Below are 16,041 nucleotides of genomic sequence, written 5' to 3'. Positions count from 1 at the left end.
CCTGCCAACCCCGCTCCTGCTCAGTTCCTTCTTACCGCCAGTGACAGTCATTGGAGCAGCTCAGTCTCTTGCATTCACAAGTGCCTACCTAGTGGTTCCCTTTTCTTAGTTGTAAATAGTTATTAGCTTGTTATATAGTATTTTGTAGTTAGTTGGGCTTACTTTGGGGGGCTGTCCTCCCACCCTAGTTTCCCCAGGCACCGGGGCATACCTCGGTCACAGGGGTTTAAGACGTGGGAGAGGCGTGCGAAACCTTTGCTCACAGGTGATCCGCATGCTTCTCATCTCAAGTGCTTAGGAGAAGGCCATCAGACAAACAAGTGCCCAATTTGCAGGAGCTTTAGATTCAGGACTAAGAGAGAGCGGGACTCCACCTGATGAAGTCAGCCCTCCACCCCCAGGCAATACCAGAGATGGCACCAGCATCATCGGCGTGCAGCGTCCCAGCACTGAGAAAGGATTCCTCAAAGGAGCACCGGTGCCGCTCCCCGGCTCATAAGGCTAGTGTTACCAGGTGGCACCACGAACAGTCCCTAGTTCCACATAAGAAGTCACGGGATGCTAAGAAGCTGGACCTTTTTGGCTGAAAGGTCTACTCAACCGGCGAGCTCCAGTTTCAAGTGCCAACCAGCCAGCGGTACTCAGCTGCTATGCTTTCAATTCTTGGAGCTCATTGGCAAAATTCCAGGAGTTGCTCCCGGCTGACTTGTGCAGGGAGTTTAGTGCACTCCTTGAGGAGCGCTGGGTGGTCTCAGGAACCTCTCACCAGGCTGCGTTAGACACGGCGGACTCGGACCACGGCCACTGCTATTACAATGAGGTGCAGTGCGTGGCTGCAGGTGTTGGGGATACTCCCCTTTGACTGTGCAGACCTGTTTGCCCAAAATATAGACTCTTGCCTGCACAGCCTTAAGGACTCGCAGGCGACTTTGAAGTCCTTGGGGATCCACACCCCTGCACGCCAAAGAAAGCCTTTTAAGCCTCAGCCCATCCCGTTTCTACTCTGGGCCTCCCAGGTGAGACTTGTCCAGGAGACAGGGCAGAAATAATAAGAGGCACCCGCCACAGTCCTCCTCAGGCCAAGGCCAGGGTTTGGCCAAAGAGCCCACAGGCCTGAAGCCAAACTTTTGAAGATGTGCCCGAGGACAGAGCATCAGTATTGAACTTGGATCCTTACCCCCACTTTGTGAATCAACTCTCCTGCTTCTACCATGCTTGGTCCCAGATCTCATCAGATTGCTGGGTTGTGAGCATGGTAGAGGTGGGATATCCTATCCAATTCTGTTCCCTACTGCCCTCCCACACCCCTTCCCCCTTCAGCGACCCTTCTCACGAACAACTCCTTTTGCAGGAGGTGATATATTTGATATATGGAGATATACCTATCTCTCAGAACTGAAAAGTCATTGAGTCCTCCCCCTGCCTTCACTAGCAGGACCAAGTACTGATTTTTGCCCCAGATCCCTAAGTGGCCCCCTCAAGGATTAAACTCACAACCCTGGGTTTAGCAGGTCAATGCTCAAACCACTGAGCTATCCCTCCCCCCAATTGCTCCTCGTTCTAGGGGCAATAGAGGATGTTCCTCAGAGTTCAGGGGCAAGGGGTTCTACTCCCGCTATTTCCTCATCCCCATAAGAAGATCAGAATGGCCATACTGGGTCAGACCAAAGGTCCATTCAGCCCAGTATCCTGTCTACTGACAGTGGCCAATGCCAGGTGCCCCAGAGGGAGTGAACCTAACAGGTAATGATCAAGTGATCTCTCTCCTGCCAACCATCTCCATCCTCTGACAGACAGAGGCTAGGGACACCATTCCAACAGAGGCTAGGGACACCATTCCAAGGGTGAATTCCGGCCTATCCTGGATCTGTGAGACTTCACCACATTCATAAGGAAAGTAAAGTTTCACATAATCTCTCTGGCCTTCATCATTCCTCCCCTGGATCTGGGGGCCTGGTACGCTGCCCTCGACTTGAAAGTCACTTACTTCCATATATCCATTATCCCGGCCCACAGACGTTTTCTTCGCTTTGTGGTCAGCAGTCAGCACTACCAGTTCTGGGTGCTCCCGTTTGGCCTCCTGGCAGCCCCATGGGTATTCACTAAGTGTATAGTGGTCGTGGCAGCCTTCCTCCGCAAATGTCAGGTGCAAGCGTTTCCGCACCTGGACGACTGGCTCATCTAGAAGCTTGCGACCAGGGGCTGCTAATAGGGAGTTCTCCAGGTGAAGGAGGAGCAAATACAGCATCTGTGGGGTAAGTGACTATCTGCAGTGTGTGTGTGTTTGAGTTTGGGGGTTACCTGCTGTGCGCTGAGCTTGTGTTTGTCAGTCTGGTTGGTTGTCTGAAGAACTATGTGCTATGGCTGGCAGTTGGAGGCCGTGAGCATCAAAGGAAGGTTTGAAAGGTCAAAGCCTCTGGTAATTGGCTGAGCCTTAATCAGTGGGCTGGGCATTAACTCAGGCCAGGGCTTTATAAAGCCGTGCACAAGCGACCAGGGAGCTTGTGAACAGGGGCTGCTAACAGGGAGTTTTTCAAGGGAGTTTGGAAGGGGAGTGGGAAGGGTGGGGGGGTCCCTTGTCAGTCCTACCTGTTCCCCTGTAGTCCCCTTAAAACCTATAATCCAAACCATATTCCAAAACCCTTTTCTTTAAACCACCCTTTCATTAAATAGGAGACAATGCAGGCAGAAGCCCAGCAGCAGAGTGGGGGCTATCCAGTTTATTGCGCTGAGTGTAGCATGTATGATTACCTGCCTTTTTGGCGGGTGTCGTATGTGTGCAGTCGGTGCAAGGAGCTGCTGGCCCTCAGAAACCACATATGGACTTTGGAGGCCAGGGTGACAGAACTGGAGGTGCTAAAAGAGGCAGACAGGTATGTTGATGAGGCTTTCCGGGACACTGTAGAATTGTCCCACCTCCGCTCAGACAGCCTCTGTGCTGTTGAGGAGGAAGAAAGGCCCAGGGAAGCAGAGCAGTCAACGGGAGCAGAGGGAAACCTTCCCATAGTTGGGACCCTCCTTCCAAATGGTGCTGGGGTTGCCTCTCGCACTGAAGTTACCTCTCCGGGGGAGGGAACTCCAGTTGCTAGGAAAGGCAGGTGTTAGTAATGGGAGATTCGATCATTAGAAACGTAGATAGCTGGGTTTGTGATGACCGGGAGAACCGTATGGTGACTTGCCTGCCTGGTGAAAAGGTTGCGGATCTCTCGAGGCATCTAGACAGACTTATGTGTAGTGCTGGGGAGGAGCCGGTGGTCGTGGTACATGTAGGTACCAATGACATAGGGAAGGGTAGGAGAGATGTCCTGGAAGCCAAATTTAGGCTGCTAGGGAAGAGACTGAAATCCAGGACCTCTAGGGTGGCATTCTCAGAAATGCTCCCAGTTCCATGCGCAGGGCCAGGTAGGCAGGCAGAGCTTCAGAGTCTCAATGCGTGGATGAGACAATGGTGTAGAGAGGAGGGGTTTACATTCATTAGGAACTGGGGAAACTTTTGGGATCGGGGGAGCCTATACAGGAGAGATGGGCTCCACCTAAACCAAGTGGAACCAGACTGCTGGCATTAAACATTGAAAAGGTTGTAGAGCAGTTTTTAAACTAGGAGATGGGGGAAAGCCGATGGCTGTAGAGGAGCATGTGGATCGGACACAGACTTCTCTTAGGGGAGAGTCTGATGATAGGGAATCTCAAGGTTATAGTCAGGAACAGAGGATGGAAAAGGATAATGTAAGGGCTGGATCAGATGATAAACAGTCACATAAAAAAGAATCTGGCACATCAGATAAGGGCAGACAAATAAACAGGGACAAGTTTTTAAAGTGCTTGTACACAAATGCTAGAAGTCTAAATAATAAGATGGGTGAACTAGAGTGCCTTGTGATAAAGGAGGATATTGATATAATAGGCATCACAGAAACCTGGTGGACTGAGAGCAATCAATGGGACACAATCATTCCGGGGTACAAAATATATCGGAAGGACAGAACAGGTTGTGCAGGGCTAGGAGTGGCACTATATGTGAAAGAAAGTGTAGATTCAAATGAAGTAAAAATCTTAAGCAAATCGACATATTCCATAGAATCGCTATGGATAGACATTTCATGCTCTAATAAAAATATAATATTAGCGATCTATTATCGACCACCTGACCAGGACAGTAATAGTGATGATGAAATGCTAAGGGAAATTAGAGAGGCTATCAAAATTAAGAACCCAATAATAGTGGGGGATTTCAATTGTCCCCATATTGACAGGGCGAAATGCAGAGATAAAATTTCTCAATACTTTAAATGACTGCTTCATGGAGCAGCTGGTACGGGAACCCACAAGGAGAGAGGCAACTCGAGATTTAATCCTGAGAGGAGCGCAGGAGCTGGTCCAAGAGGTAACTATAGCAGGACCGCCTGGAAATATAGTGACCATAATACAATAGCATTCAACATCCCTGTGGTGGGAAGAACATCTCAACAGCCCAACACTGAGGCATTTAATTTCAAAAGACGGAACTATACAAAAATGAGGGGGTTCGTTAAACAAAAGTTAAAAGTACAGTGACTAAAGTGAAATCCTTGCAAGTTGCATGGGCCCTTTTTAAAGACACCATAATAGAGGCCCAACTTCAATGTATACCCCAAATTAAGAAACACAGTAAAAGGACTAAAAAAGAGCCACCGTGGCTTAACAACCATGTAAAAGAAGCAGTGAGAGATAAAAAGACTTCCTTTAAAAAGTGGAAGTCAAATCCTAGTGAGACAAATAGAAAGGAGCACAAACACTGCCAGCTTAAGTGCAAGAGTGTAATGAGAAAAGCCAAAGAGGAGTTTCAAGAAAGGCTAGTCAAAAACTCCAAAGGTAATAACAAAATGTTTTTTTAAGTACATCAGAGCAGGAAGCCTGCTAAACAACCAGTGGGCCCCTTGATGATCGAGATACAAAAGGAGCGCTTAAAGACAATAAAGTCATTGAGGAGAAACTAAATGGATTCTTTGCGTCAGCCTTCACGGCTGAGGATGTTAGGGAGATTCCCAAACCTGAGCCATCCTTTGTAGGTGACAAATCTGAGGAACTGTCACAGATTGAAGTGTCACTAGAGGAGGTGTTGGAATTAACTGATAAACTCAACATTAACAAGTCACCGGGACCAGATGGCATTCACCCAAGAGTTCTGAAAGAACTCAAATGTGAAGTTGCGGAACTATTAACTAAGGTTTGTAACCTGTCCTTTAAATTGGCTTCTGTACCCAATGACTGGAAGTTAGCTAATGTAACGCCAATATTTAAAAAGGGCTCTAGAGGTGATCCCGGCAATTACAGACTGGTAAGTCTAACGTTGGTACCGGGCAAATTAGTCGAAACAATAGTTAAGAATAAAATTGTCAGACACATAGAAAAACAAACTGTTTAGGAATAGACAACATGGTGTCTGTAAAGGGAAATTGTGTCTTACTAATCTATTAGAGTTCTTTGAAGGGGTCAACAAACGTGGACAAGGGGGATCCAGTGGACATAGTGTACTTAGATTTCCAGAAAGCCTTTGACAAGGTCCCTCACCAAAGGCTGTTACGTAAATTAAGCTGTCATGGGATAAAAGGGAAGGTCCTTTCATGGACTGAGAACTGGTTAAAAGACAGGGAACAAAGGGTAGGAATTAATGGTAAATTCTCACAATGCAAGGGGTAACTAATGGTGTTCCCCAAGGGTCAGTCCTAGGACCAATCCTATTCAATTTATTCATAAATGATCTGGAGAAAGGGGTAAACAGTGAGGTGGCAAAGTTTGCAGATGATACTAAACTACTCAAGATAGTTAAGACCAAAGCAGATTGTGAAGAACTTCAAAAAGATCCCACAAAACTAAGTGATTGGGCAACAAAATGGCAAATGAAATTTAATGTGGATAAATGTAAAGTAATGCACATTGGAAAAAATAACCCCAACTATACATACAATATGATGGGGGCTAATTTAGCTACAATGAGTCAGGAAAAAGATCTTGGAGTCATCGTGGACAGTTCTCTGAAGATCTCCACACAGTGCGCAGAGGCAGTCAAAAAAGCAAACAGGATGTTAGGAATCATTAAAAAGGGGATAGAGAATAAGACAGAGAATATCTTATTGCTCTTATATAAATCCATGGTACGCCCACTTCTCGAATACTAGTATCAGAGGGGTAGCCGTGTTAGTCTGGATCTGTAAAAGCAGCAAAGAATCCTGTGGCACCTTATAGACTAACAGACATTTTGGAGCATGAGCTTTTGTGGGTGAATACCCACTTCGTTAGATGCATGTAGTTGAAATTTCTAGGGGCAGCTATATATATGCAGGCAAGTTAGAGATAATGAGGTAGTTCAATCAGGGAGGATGAGGCCCTCTTCTAGCAGTTGAGGTGTGAAAACCAAGGGAGGAGAAACTGGTTTTGTAGTTGGCAAGCCATTCACAGTCTTTGTTTAATCCTGAGCTGATGGTGTCAAATTTGCAGATGAACTGAAGCTCAGCAGTTTCTCTTTGAAGTCTGGTCCTGAAGTTGTTTTGCTGCAGGATGGCCACCTTAAGGTCTGCTATAGTGTGGCCAGGGAGGGTGAAGTGTTTTCCCACAGGTTTTTGTACATTGCCATTCCTAATATCTGATTTGTGTCCGTTTATCCTTTTCCGTAGTGACTGTCCAGTTTGGCCGATGTACATAGCAGAGGGGCATTGCTGGCATATATTACATTGGTGGACGTGCAGGTGAATGAACTGGTGATGGTATAGCTGATCTGGTTAGGTCCTGTGATGGTGTCGCTGGTGTAGATATGTGGGCAGAGTTGGAATCGAGGTTCTCGAATACTGTGTACAGATGTGGTCTCCTCACCTCAAAAAAGATATTCTAGCACTAGAAAAGGTTCAGAAAAGGGCAACTAAAATGATTAGGGGTTTGGAGAGGGTCCCATAAGAGGAAAGATTAAAGAGACTAGAACTCTTCAGCTTGGAAAAGAGGAGACTAAGGGGGGATATGACAGAGGTATATAAAATCATGAGTGATGTGGAGAAAGTGGATAAGGGAAAGTTATTTACTTATTCCCATAATACAAGAACTAGGGGCCACCAAATGAAATTAATAGGTAGCAGGTTTAAAATAAATAAAAGGAAGTTCTTCTTCACACAGCGCACAGTCAACTTGTGGAACTCCTTACCTGAGGAGGTTGTGAAGGCTGGGACTATAACAACGTTTAAAAGGGAACTGGATAAATTCATGGTGGCTAAGTCCATAAATGGCTATTAGCCAGGAAGGGTAAAGAATGGTGTCCCTAGCCTCTGTTCATCAGAGGATGGAGATGGATGGCAGGAGAGAGATCACTTGATCATTGCCTGTTAGGTTCACTCCCTCTGGGGCACCTGGCATTGGCCACTGTCAATAGACAGGTACTGGACTAGATGGACCCTTGGTCTGACCCGGTACGGCCGTTCTTATGTTCTTATGTAAGGCTGAGTCGCAAGCACAGGCTGCAGAGCATGTGTCACTGGCCTGGGCCACACTCCACAGGCTGGGCCTCATATTGAATGTGCCCAAATCCACACTGACCCCAGCACAGACAACAGACTTCATAGGAGCTCTCTTGGACTCCACACAGGCCAGGGCATTCCTGCTGGAGCTGTGCTTCCAAGCACTCAGGGACATTCTTGAAAACCTTCGCTGATTCCCCACAACCACGGCCAGAAATTGCATGAAACTGTTGGGGCATATGGCAGCCTGCACATACATGGTCCAGCATGCCAAGTTACGCCTTCGGCCCCTCCAAGGGCGTACTTGGTGTGAGTGCACAGGCCGGGCAGGGACCCACTGGACACGATAGTGGTCTGTGCGGGAGTACCCTTTGCCAAACCCCAACCTACACTATCCCTAGTCATGGACACTTTGGCGCTCGGTTGGGGAGTGCACCTGGGCAATATCAGAAGCTAAGTCCTATGGTCCCACGCAGAACTATCGCTGCACATCAATGTAGGGGAGCTGAGGACGGTTCGTCTAGCATGCCAAGCGGTCCAGGCCCGCCTTCAGGGCACATGTGTGTTGGTGCTGATGGACAACACTGCAGCGATGTTCTACATAAACAAACAGGGTGGTGCTCGCTCCTCTCTCATGTGCGAGGAAGCCCTCGAGCTGCGGGACTTTTGCATCGCCCACTCGATACACCTAGAGGCGTTGCACCTTCCGGGAATGCAAAACCAACTAGCCGACCGCCTCGACTCAATTTTCCAGTGGTGGGCCTCTCCCCACATAGACCTGTTCACGACGCGGAGCAACAGAAAGTGCAAGCAGTTCTGCTCTTTCCTGAACCACAGCCCAGGCTCCATTGCAGACGCCTTTCACCTTTCACGGACGAGTCACCTGCTTTACGCGTTCTCGCTCTTCCCTCTTACACACAGAGTCCTCCTCAAGGTTCACTGGGACGGGGCTTCCTTGAGCCTCATAGCGCCAGCGTGGCCTTGCCAGCACTGGTTCACCACGCTGTTGAACCTCTCAGTAGACAGACCAGTAGCCCTTCCCGTGTGCCTGACCCTCATCACAAAGGACCACGGCCGTCTACAACACCCCATCCTGGAGACCCTCCACCTCAGGGCGTGGAAACTCCATGGCTGAACCTTCTTGAGCTTCAGTGTTCGGACCCAGTGAGGGAGGTCCTGCTGGGAAGCAGGAAACCTTCCACTCATGCCACATACCTGGCAAAGTGGAAGCACTTTTCCATTTGGTATCTGCAGTGGGGCACCAAACTGCAGCTAGCGCCAATTCCCCTTGTTTTGGACTACCTGTTATACCTCCAGCAGCAGGGGTTGGCAATCTCATCTCTCAGGGTACACCTGGCTGCCATTTCGGCCTTCCACCCGGGGGCAGCGGGTAGGTGAGTCTTCGGCAATCCCATGGTGGGACAGTTTCTCAAGGGCTTGGACAGACTTTATCCCCAGATACGACAGCCCATTCCCCAGTGGGACCTCAACCTGGTCCTGCCCACTCTCATGGTGATCTGCCCTCTGTCCTACCTTTCTCCTGGAAGGTGACCATAACCTCAGCCAGAAGAGTATCTGTGCTCAGAGCGATGACTTCAGAGCCCCTCTATATGGTCTTTTATAAAGACAAGGTGCAGCTATGCCCTCACCCCACGGTGCTACCAAAGGTAGTCTCCCAGTTTCACGTGAACCAGGACATATTTTTACCTGTGTTCTTCCCTAAGCCACATGCCTGTTAAAGAGAATGGATGTTCCATTCCCTGGATGTCAGGTGTGCCCTAGCATTATACATTGAGCACACAAAGCCATTTTGTAAGTCACCACAGCTCTTTACTGCAATCGCAGAAAGGATGAAGGGGCTTCTGATCTCGTCCCAGCGCATGTCATCATGGATCACGTCCCATATCAGGACGTGCTTCGACCTGACTAAAATTCCAGCCCCTCTGCTTACAGTACACTCCACAAGACTGCAGACATCAACTGCAGCATTCCTGGCACAGGTCCCTATTCAGGATATATGCAAGGCAGCAACATGGTCCTCTATCCGCACCTTCATGTCACACTACGCCATTACCCAGTAAGCGAGGGATGATGCAGCCTTTGGCAGGGCAGTCCTGCACTTAGCAACCAGGTGAACTCTGACCCCTCCCTCAAGGAAACTGCTTGGAAGTCACCTATTGGAATGCACATGAGCAATCATTCGAAAAAGAAAAAAAAAGGTTACCTACCTCTCGTAACTGTTGTTCTTCAAGATGTGTTGCTCATATCCATTCCAACTCCCGTCTGTCTCCCCTCTGCTGGAGTATTCCGGCAGGAAGGAACTGAGCTAGCAGCTGGTTGGCAGGGTACTATATACACCGCCATGAAGGCGCCACTCCAGGGGTCTTCACAGCTGACCCAACTAGGGGAAAAACCCGCTAGGGGAAAAACCTTCCAACAATCATGCACGCGGTGCGTGCTCACCTATTGGAAAGGACATGAGCAATACATCTCAAAGAACAACTGTTACAAGAGGTAGGAAACTATTTTTTATGAAATGACCAGTCAAGCACACACCTCATTTGGAACCGGAAGTATACAATCAAGCAGCAGCAGAGGTGAGGAAGCAAATATGGCACAGTATTGTTTTAAATACAAACTACTAAAAAAAGGGAAAGTTTAAAACAAAAGATTCGATATGGTAACTGTTTCTGTGCTTGTTTCATTTAAATTAAGATGGTTAAAAGCAGCATTTTTCTTCTGCACATTAAAGTTTTCCCTGACCTCCTCCTGTTTAGTGTCTGGGGCCTCTGTGGGGACCATGGCCAAGGCGACAGTAGCCTGGCCTTGCAATGAGTCGTGCCTCGGCGGTAACCTGGGCCAGCTGTGAGGCTTGCACCAAGGTCACCTCGGAACCACGGGGCGTAGGCCGATCCTTGGCTGTCTGGGGTGGTTGGTGCTCCGAGCCCACCAAACAGGAGCCCTCTGTTGCTTGTCAAATATATGCCTCCTGCGACGGGAATAGTACGAGTCACCATCCAAGTCTGAAGACATGGATCTCAATGAGATGACCAAGGCGGTGCCATGTGGTATTGCGCTGGGCACTTTTGCTGAGCTGATGATGCAGGGGACAAGCGTTACATCTCTGGTGGCTTCAAAAGTGTCTGGGGTGGAGGGTAACTCCAACTCCTCCACCTGGCACTGCCCATCCTGGGAGTTGCTGTGCGCCAGACTCGACGGTCCCCCCTAGGGAACCAAAGTCGATGGCGCTGATTCTTGCTGCCTGGATGCTGAGGGTTCCTCCATGGGATGCCCCGGTACCGTGCCTGCAAGTTCTGTTGTTTTCTGCACCAGGGAGTGCCCCGTTGGCTTTTCTATGCTGCTTGTACAGCACCGGTGAATGTGAGCGGTGCTGGGTTGTCTGTGCATCCTGCGGTGCCGGAGAGCACCATTGCCAAGGGTGTCTTAGACTAGAGTCCTTCCTTGGCGCCATGCTACGTACCAATGTCAGGGCACTCCGTACGGACGCACTCGGTGTGGGGTCCTGGCAGGCCGCAGCAGACTGGGGACGAAGGGCGGATTCCATGAGCAACTGCTTCAGTTGGACATCTCACTCCTTTTTAGTTCGGGGGCGGAAAGCCCGGCAGATCTTGCACCTTTCTGTCTGGTGCGCCTGTGTCACGGAGTCCCTGGGTGATGCTCTGGAACTGATCCCTACGAAGCCAGTCAGGACTCTGGTGAAGTCTCCTCTCTGTGAGCAGACTGGCTCCAGGGCCAGAAGCTCACATGGCTTCCACCTTCCTGGGTCTGACCTTTGGAGCATTCAGCATCCTCTGCCCCTCCGTGCGCTTCCCACAGCGAGTCCACTCAGGCGGGGTCCTGGGGAAGCCAAAGGGTCCTGCATGCACCCCAACTTTGCCGCCAGACTTGACTCTTAGCCAGCCAGTAAAACAGAGGTTTATTAGATGACAGGAACAGGGTCTAACACAGAGCTTGTAGGTACTGAGAACAGGACCCCTCAGCCAGGTCCATTTTGGAGGGCAGTGAGCCAGACACCCACGTCTGCACTTCACTCCTCGTCCCCAGCCAGCACCAAACTGAAACTCTTCACCCCTCCTCTCTGGTCTTTGTCTCTTTCCCGGGCCAGGAGGTCACCTGATCTCTTTGTTCTCAACACCTTCCGTTGGCATCTTTGCAGAGGAGGGGCCCCGGCCATTAGTTGTCAGGAGACAGAGTGCCGGCCATTCTCTGTGCAGACAGTATCACAGGGGCCTTCTTGGGCTCTGCAACAAATACACCCTGATCCCCCCACCTAGATACCTAAGAAATGCAAAGGGGAAACTGAGGCACCCACACAATATTCAGAGAAAACATTAAGAACATTCCTACTTCGTCATAGCCTCCCCCAGATATGAGTTGTGGAGGTTGCTTGTTAGCATAGGCTTGCTGCAGGTTCCACAGGGTTTAAAGCCTTGGGCTCGCTGCATGCCCCAGAGCCCAAGGGGGCGAGGGGGTTGTGACTGGGGAAACCCCGCTCCCAAACCTCACTATATACAATATATACACTAACAACTAAGACAAACTACAACTATATGAAAGAACGCTAAGGTAAGCACTTGCTAAGCAAATGACCACAGTTCCAACAACCGTCACTGGCGGTAAGAAGGAGCTGAGCTGGGGCCGGGTCAGCAGGGTCATATATTAAGCACTGTGAAGGTGCTACACCAGGGGGCTCCACAGCTAACCCGACAGGAGCTGCTAAGAGAAATCTTTCCAATGACTGTGCACGCGGTGCGCACACACCTGATTCGAACTGACACGAACAAGCACTCGAAGAATTATTCTTTTATTACAGTTTTTCAACTAGTGCTGTACCCACCTTATAGTAACTTCACCTAGACCCACATTACACTAGTTTGCCTAGGAGAATGTCACGTGGGACTGTGTTAAAAACCTTATTAAAATTGAGTTATATCATGTCTACAATTTCCCCCCATCCGTTACACCAGGGGTAGGCAACCTATGGCATGGGTGCTGAAGTCGGCACACGAGCTGATTTTCAGTGGCACTCACACTGCCCGGGTCCTGGCCACCGGTCCAGGGGGCTCTGCATTTTAATTTAATTTTAAAGGAAGCTTCTTAAACATTTTAAAAGCCTTATTTACTTTACATACAACAATAGTTTAGTTACATATTATAGACTTATAGAAAGAGACCTTCTAAAAACGTTAAAATGGATGACTGGCACGGGAAACCTTAAATCAGAGTGAATAAGTGAAGACTCGGCACACCACTTCTGAAAGGTTGCCGACCCCTGGGTTAGACAAATAACCTTGTCAAAGAGCTAAATTAGATCAGTTTGGCATCATTTGTTGTTGACAAATCCATGTTGGCTGTTACTTATTACCCTGTTATCCTCTGGGTGCTTACAAACTGATTGTTTAATAATTTAAGTATCTTTCCAGGTATTAAAGTCAGGTTGACTGGCTATAATTCCATGAGTCCTCTTTGTTCACCCTTTTAAAAATAGGTACTATATTTGCCCTTCTCCAGTCATCTGGGACCTCACCCATCCTCCAGGAGTTTTCAAAGATATTTGCTAACGTTTCAGCGATTTCTTCATCTAGTTCCTTAAGTACCCGAAGGTGAATTTCACCAGCTCCTGCTGACTTGAATATATCTAATTTACCTAAATATTCTTTAACCTGTTCTTAACTTATTTCAGCTTGTGTTCCTCCTTTCCCCTTGTTGTTAATATTAATCGTCTTAAGCATCTGGCCACCATTATCCTTTTTTAGTGAATACTGAAGCAAAACAGGTATTTAACCTCTCGGCCTTCTTGGTGGTGTGCATTAGCAGCTCTCCTTCACTACTAAGTAGAGGACCTACACTTTCCTGTGCCATTATCTTGCTCCTAATCTATTTATGAACCTCTTCTTATGCCTTTTACATCCCTGTCTAGGTGTAACTCATTTAGTGCCATAGCCTTTCTGATTTTGTCCCTACATGCTTGTGCTATTCTTTGGTATTCATCCTTAGCAATTTGTCCACGTTTCCACTTTTTATAGGATTCCTTCTTGATTTTCAAGTCATTAAAGAGTTCCTGATGGAGCCATATCAGCCTCTTACTATTCTCTTTCCTTCATATAAACATAGTTAGAACATAAGAACGGCCATACTGGGTCAGACCAAAGGTCCATCAAGCCCAGTATTCTGTCTTCTGACAGTGGCCAATTGCAGGTGCCCCAAAGGGAATAAACAGACATGTTATCATCAACTTCATGCCCTGTCACCCCTTCCCAGCTTCTGGCAAAGGGAGGCTAGGGACACCATTCCTGCCCATCCTGGCTAATGGCCATGGATGGACCTATCTTCCATGAATCTATCTAGCTCCCTTTTGAACCCCGTTATAATATTGGTCTTCACCACGCCTTCTGGCAAGCCGTTCCAGAGGTTGACAGTATGTAAATCATTTGCTGCTGATAGTTTGCTGTTGTGCTTTTAATACTGTCTCTGAGAAAATGCCAGCTCTCTGGAACTCCATTTTCTCTTTTGCTTTTCTTCTCAGGGGATCTTTCCTACCAGATTTCTGAGTTGTTAAAGTCTGGGTTTTTTTGAAATCTACTTGTCCTTTTTCTGCTGGTCTCACTCCTTTCTTTCCTTAGAATCATGAAATCTCTCATTTCATGACCACTTTCACCCAAATTGCCTTCAACCTCCAGACTTGCAACCAATTCTTCCACATTGGTCGGAATCAAGTCTAAAATAGCTGTCCCCCTGGTTACTCCCTCTACTTTCTGAAACAAAAAGCTGTCCCCAACACATTCCAAGAGTTTACTGGAAATTTTCTGTTTTGCTGTATTACTTTCTCAATGCATGTCTGAGTAGCTATAGTCCCACATTACCACCAGGTCTTGTTTTGGATATTTCTGTTATTTGTTCTAGAAATGCCTAATCCACCTCCGCCTCCTGATTTGCTGGGCTACAGTAGACCCACACCATGATGTCATCCCTATTGTTTTCCCCTTTTATCTTTACCTGAAAAATGTCTGATCGGCTTCTCACATCCTCCTGGACCTCAGGACAAGTGTATATATTCTTAATGTATAATATCAGAGGGGTAGCCATGTTAGTCTGGATCTGTAAAAGCAGCAAAGAATCCCGTGGCACCTTATAGACTAATAGACGTTTTGGAGCATGAGCTTTCGTGGGTGAATACCCACTTCACCGTTGCATCCGACGAAGTGGGTATTCACCCACGAAAGCTCATGCTCCAAAACGTCTGCTAGTCTATAAGGTGTCACAGGATTCTTTGCTGCTTAATGTATAATGCAACACCTCTTCCCCCTTTTCCCTGCCTGTCCTTCCTGAACAAGCTATAACCCTCTATACTAATATGTAAGTCCTGAGATTTATTCCATCAAGTCTCAGTGATGCAAGTTAAATCATAATTTAGCTTATATACTAATACTTCCAGCTCTTCCTGTTACTCCTTGCAGAAGTTGTTGTCGTTACTACAGGTAGTATTATGATAGCATCTAGGAGCCCTAGCCATGGACCAGAATACTACTGTGCCAGGCGCTGCACACAGAACAAAAAGAAAGCCCCCAGAGCTGACATCTCAGTACAAGACAAGAGACAATGGAAGGACAACAGAATTCGGGAGTGAATGGGATAACAAACATTTTTCCAAGTAAGCAGAATAGATTCCAGTTTTGGGATGGACTGTTTATAAACAAGAATGGCCTCACTAGGGCAGGGGGTCAGTCCATTAGCCTTTCATCTTTGAAAACCAGGCTCTACTCTCAGGCTCATTACAGGGAACATGACCATGGTGAACTTCTCATCCTGCTCAATGGAGATCTGTTTATAGCAGAAAGCTACCACGCAATTTGACACAACTGACAGACTGCTCAAGAGAGGCTCAGGACTGACTAGCAAGTGGTGTAGTGGGTCAGGAAGGAGGGACTTGGGCAGGGAAATGGGCTGGGAGTGAAATCCTGAACTGGAACAGTAAGGTGCTGTTGCCAAGCAAACATGAAGTTTGTTGGTACAGCAAGAAAAGAGGGTCCAGGCCTGGGAAGCAAGTGGTGCTACAGGTGAGGGCTGACAATTACTGACAGAGCTAGAAAGGTGGGCAAGAGGGAGAGAGAAGGGAAAAAGCTTTGAGCCATGAAGAACGTAAGGATTCCAGCCAGCCCAGGAAAGGACCTGGAGGAGAACTCTCCCAGTACAGCCAGGAGCAATCCAGTGGGCAGGTGCAGAGGAGCCAAGGGAGAGCCCACAGTAAATCAGGGGGACAGATACAGGAGCTAATATTTTGGCATCATGAATAGGTATTTTTTGGACTATGAGTAGAGCTTTGGAAAAACACCATTTTTCCTCCCCAAACCTGAGCCATGGCATGGTCAGGCTCCTGCTTGTACACTACCTGGCTCCTGTTAGCAGGAGCAGCCCTAGCCATTTTGCTGGCCAAGGCTGACAACATCTGCCAGAATGACTGAGCAACAAAAAGGCCGAACCAGCCTTAACTAATAAGGCCATTACTCTGGCTGTAAGAGAGGCACTGCACATTCTTGAA

General features: G+C 47.9%; 1 protein-coding gene across 12 annotated transcripts in view; it reads right to left on the bottom strand.

The window, feature by feature from the left end:
* The window catches only part of ASXL2 (ASXL transcriptional regulator 2), a 245,057-nt gene that overhangs the window by 60,537 nt on the left and 168,479 nt on the right, over positions 1-16,041 (bottom strand). The window contains exon 1 of one of the 12 annotated variants that reach the window (XM_050948712.1): positions 1,988-2,034. The exons of the other annotated variants lie outside the window; for them this stretch is intronic. Coding sequence (XP_050804669.1) covers position 1,988 — 1 coding nt within the window. The 5' untranslated portion in view covers positions 1,989-2,034. Of the gene's footprint in view, positions 1-1,987; positions 2,035-16,041 lie in introns of those variants that run through there. 12 annotated transcript variants of the gene reach the window in all.

This window comes from Gopherus flavomarginatus, chromosome 4, assembly GCF_025201925.1.
Source record: "Gopherus flavomarginatus isolate rGopFla2 chromosome 4, rGopFla2.mat.asm, whole genome shotgun sequence".
NCBI classification, from domain to species: Eukaryota; Metazoa; Chordata; order Testudines; family Testudinidae; genus Gopherus; species Gopherus flavomarginatus.
The sequence above is the reverse complement of the archived record's forward strand: the minus strand, read 5'-3'. Positions and strand labels throughout refer to the sequence as shown.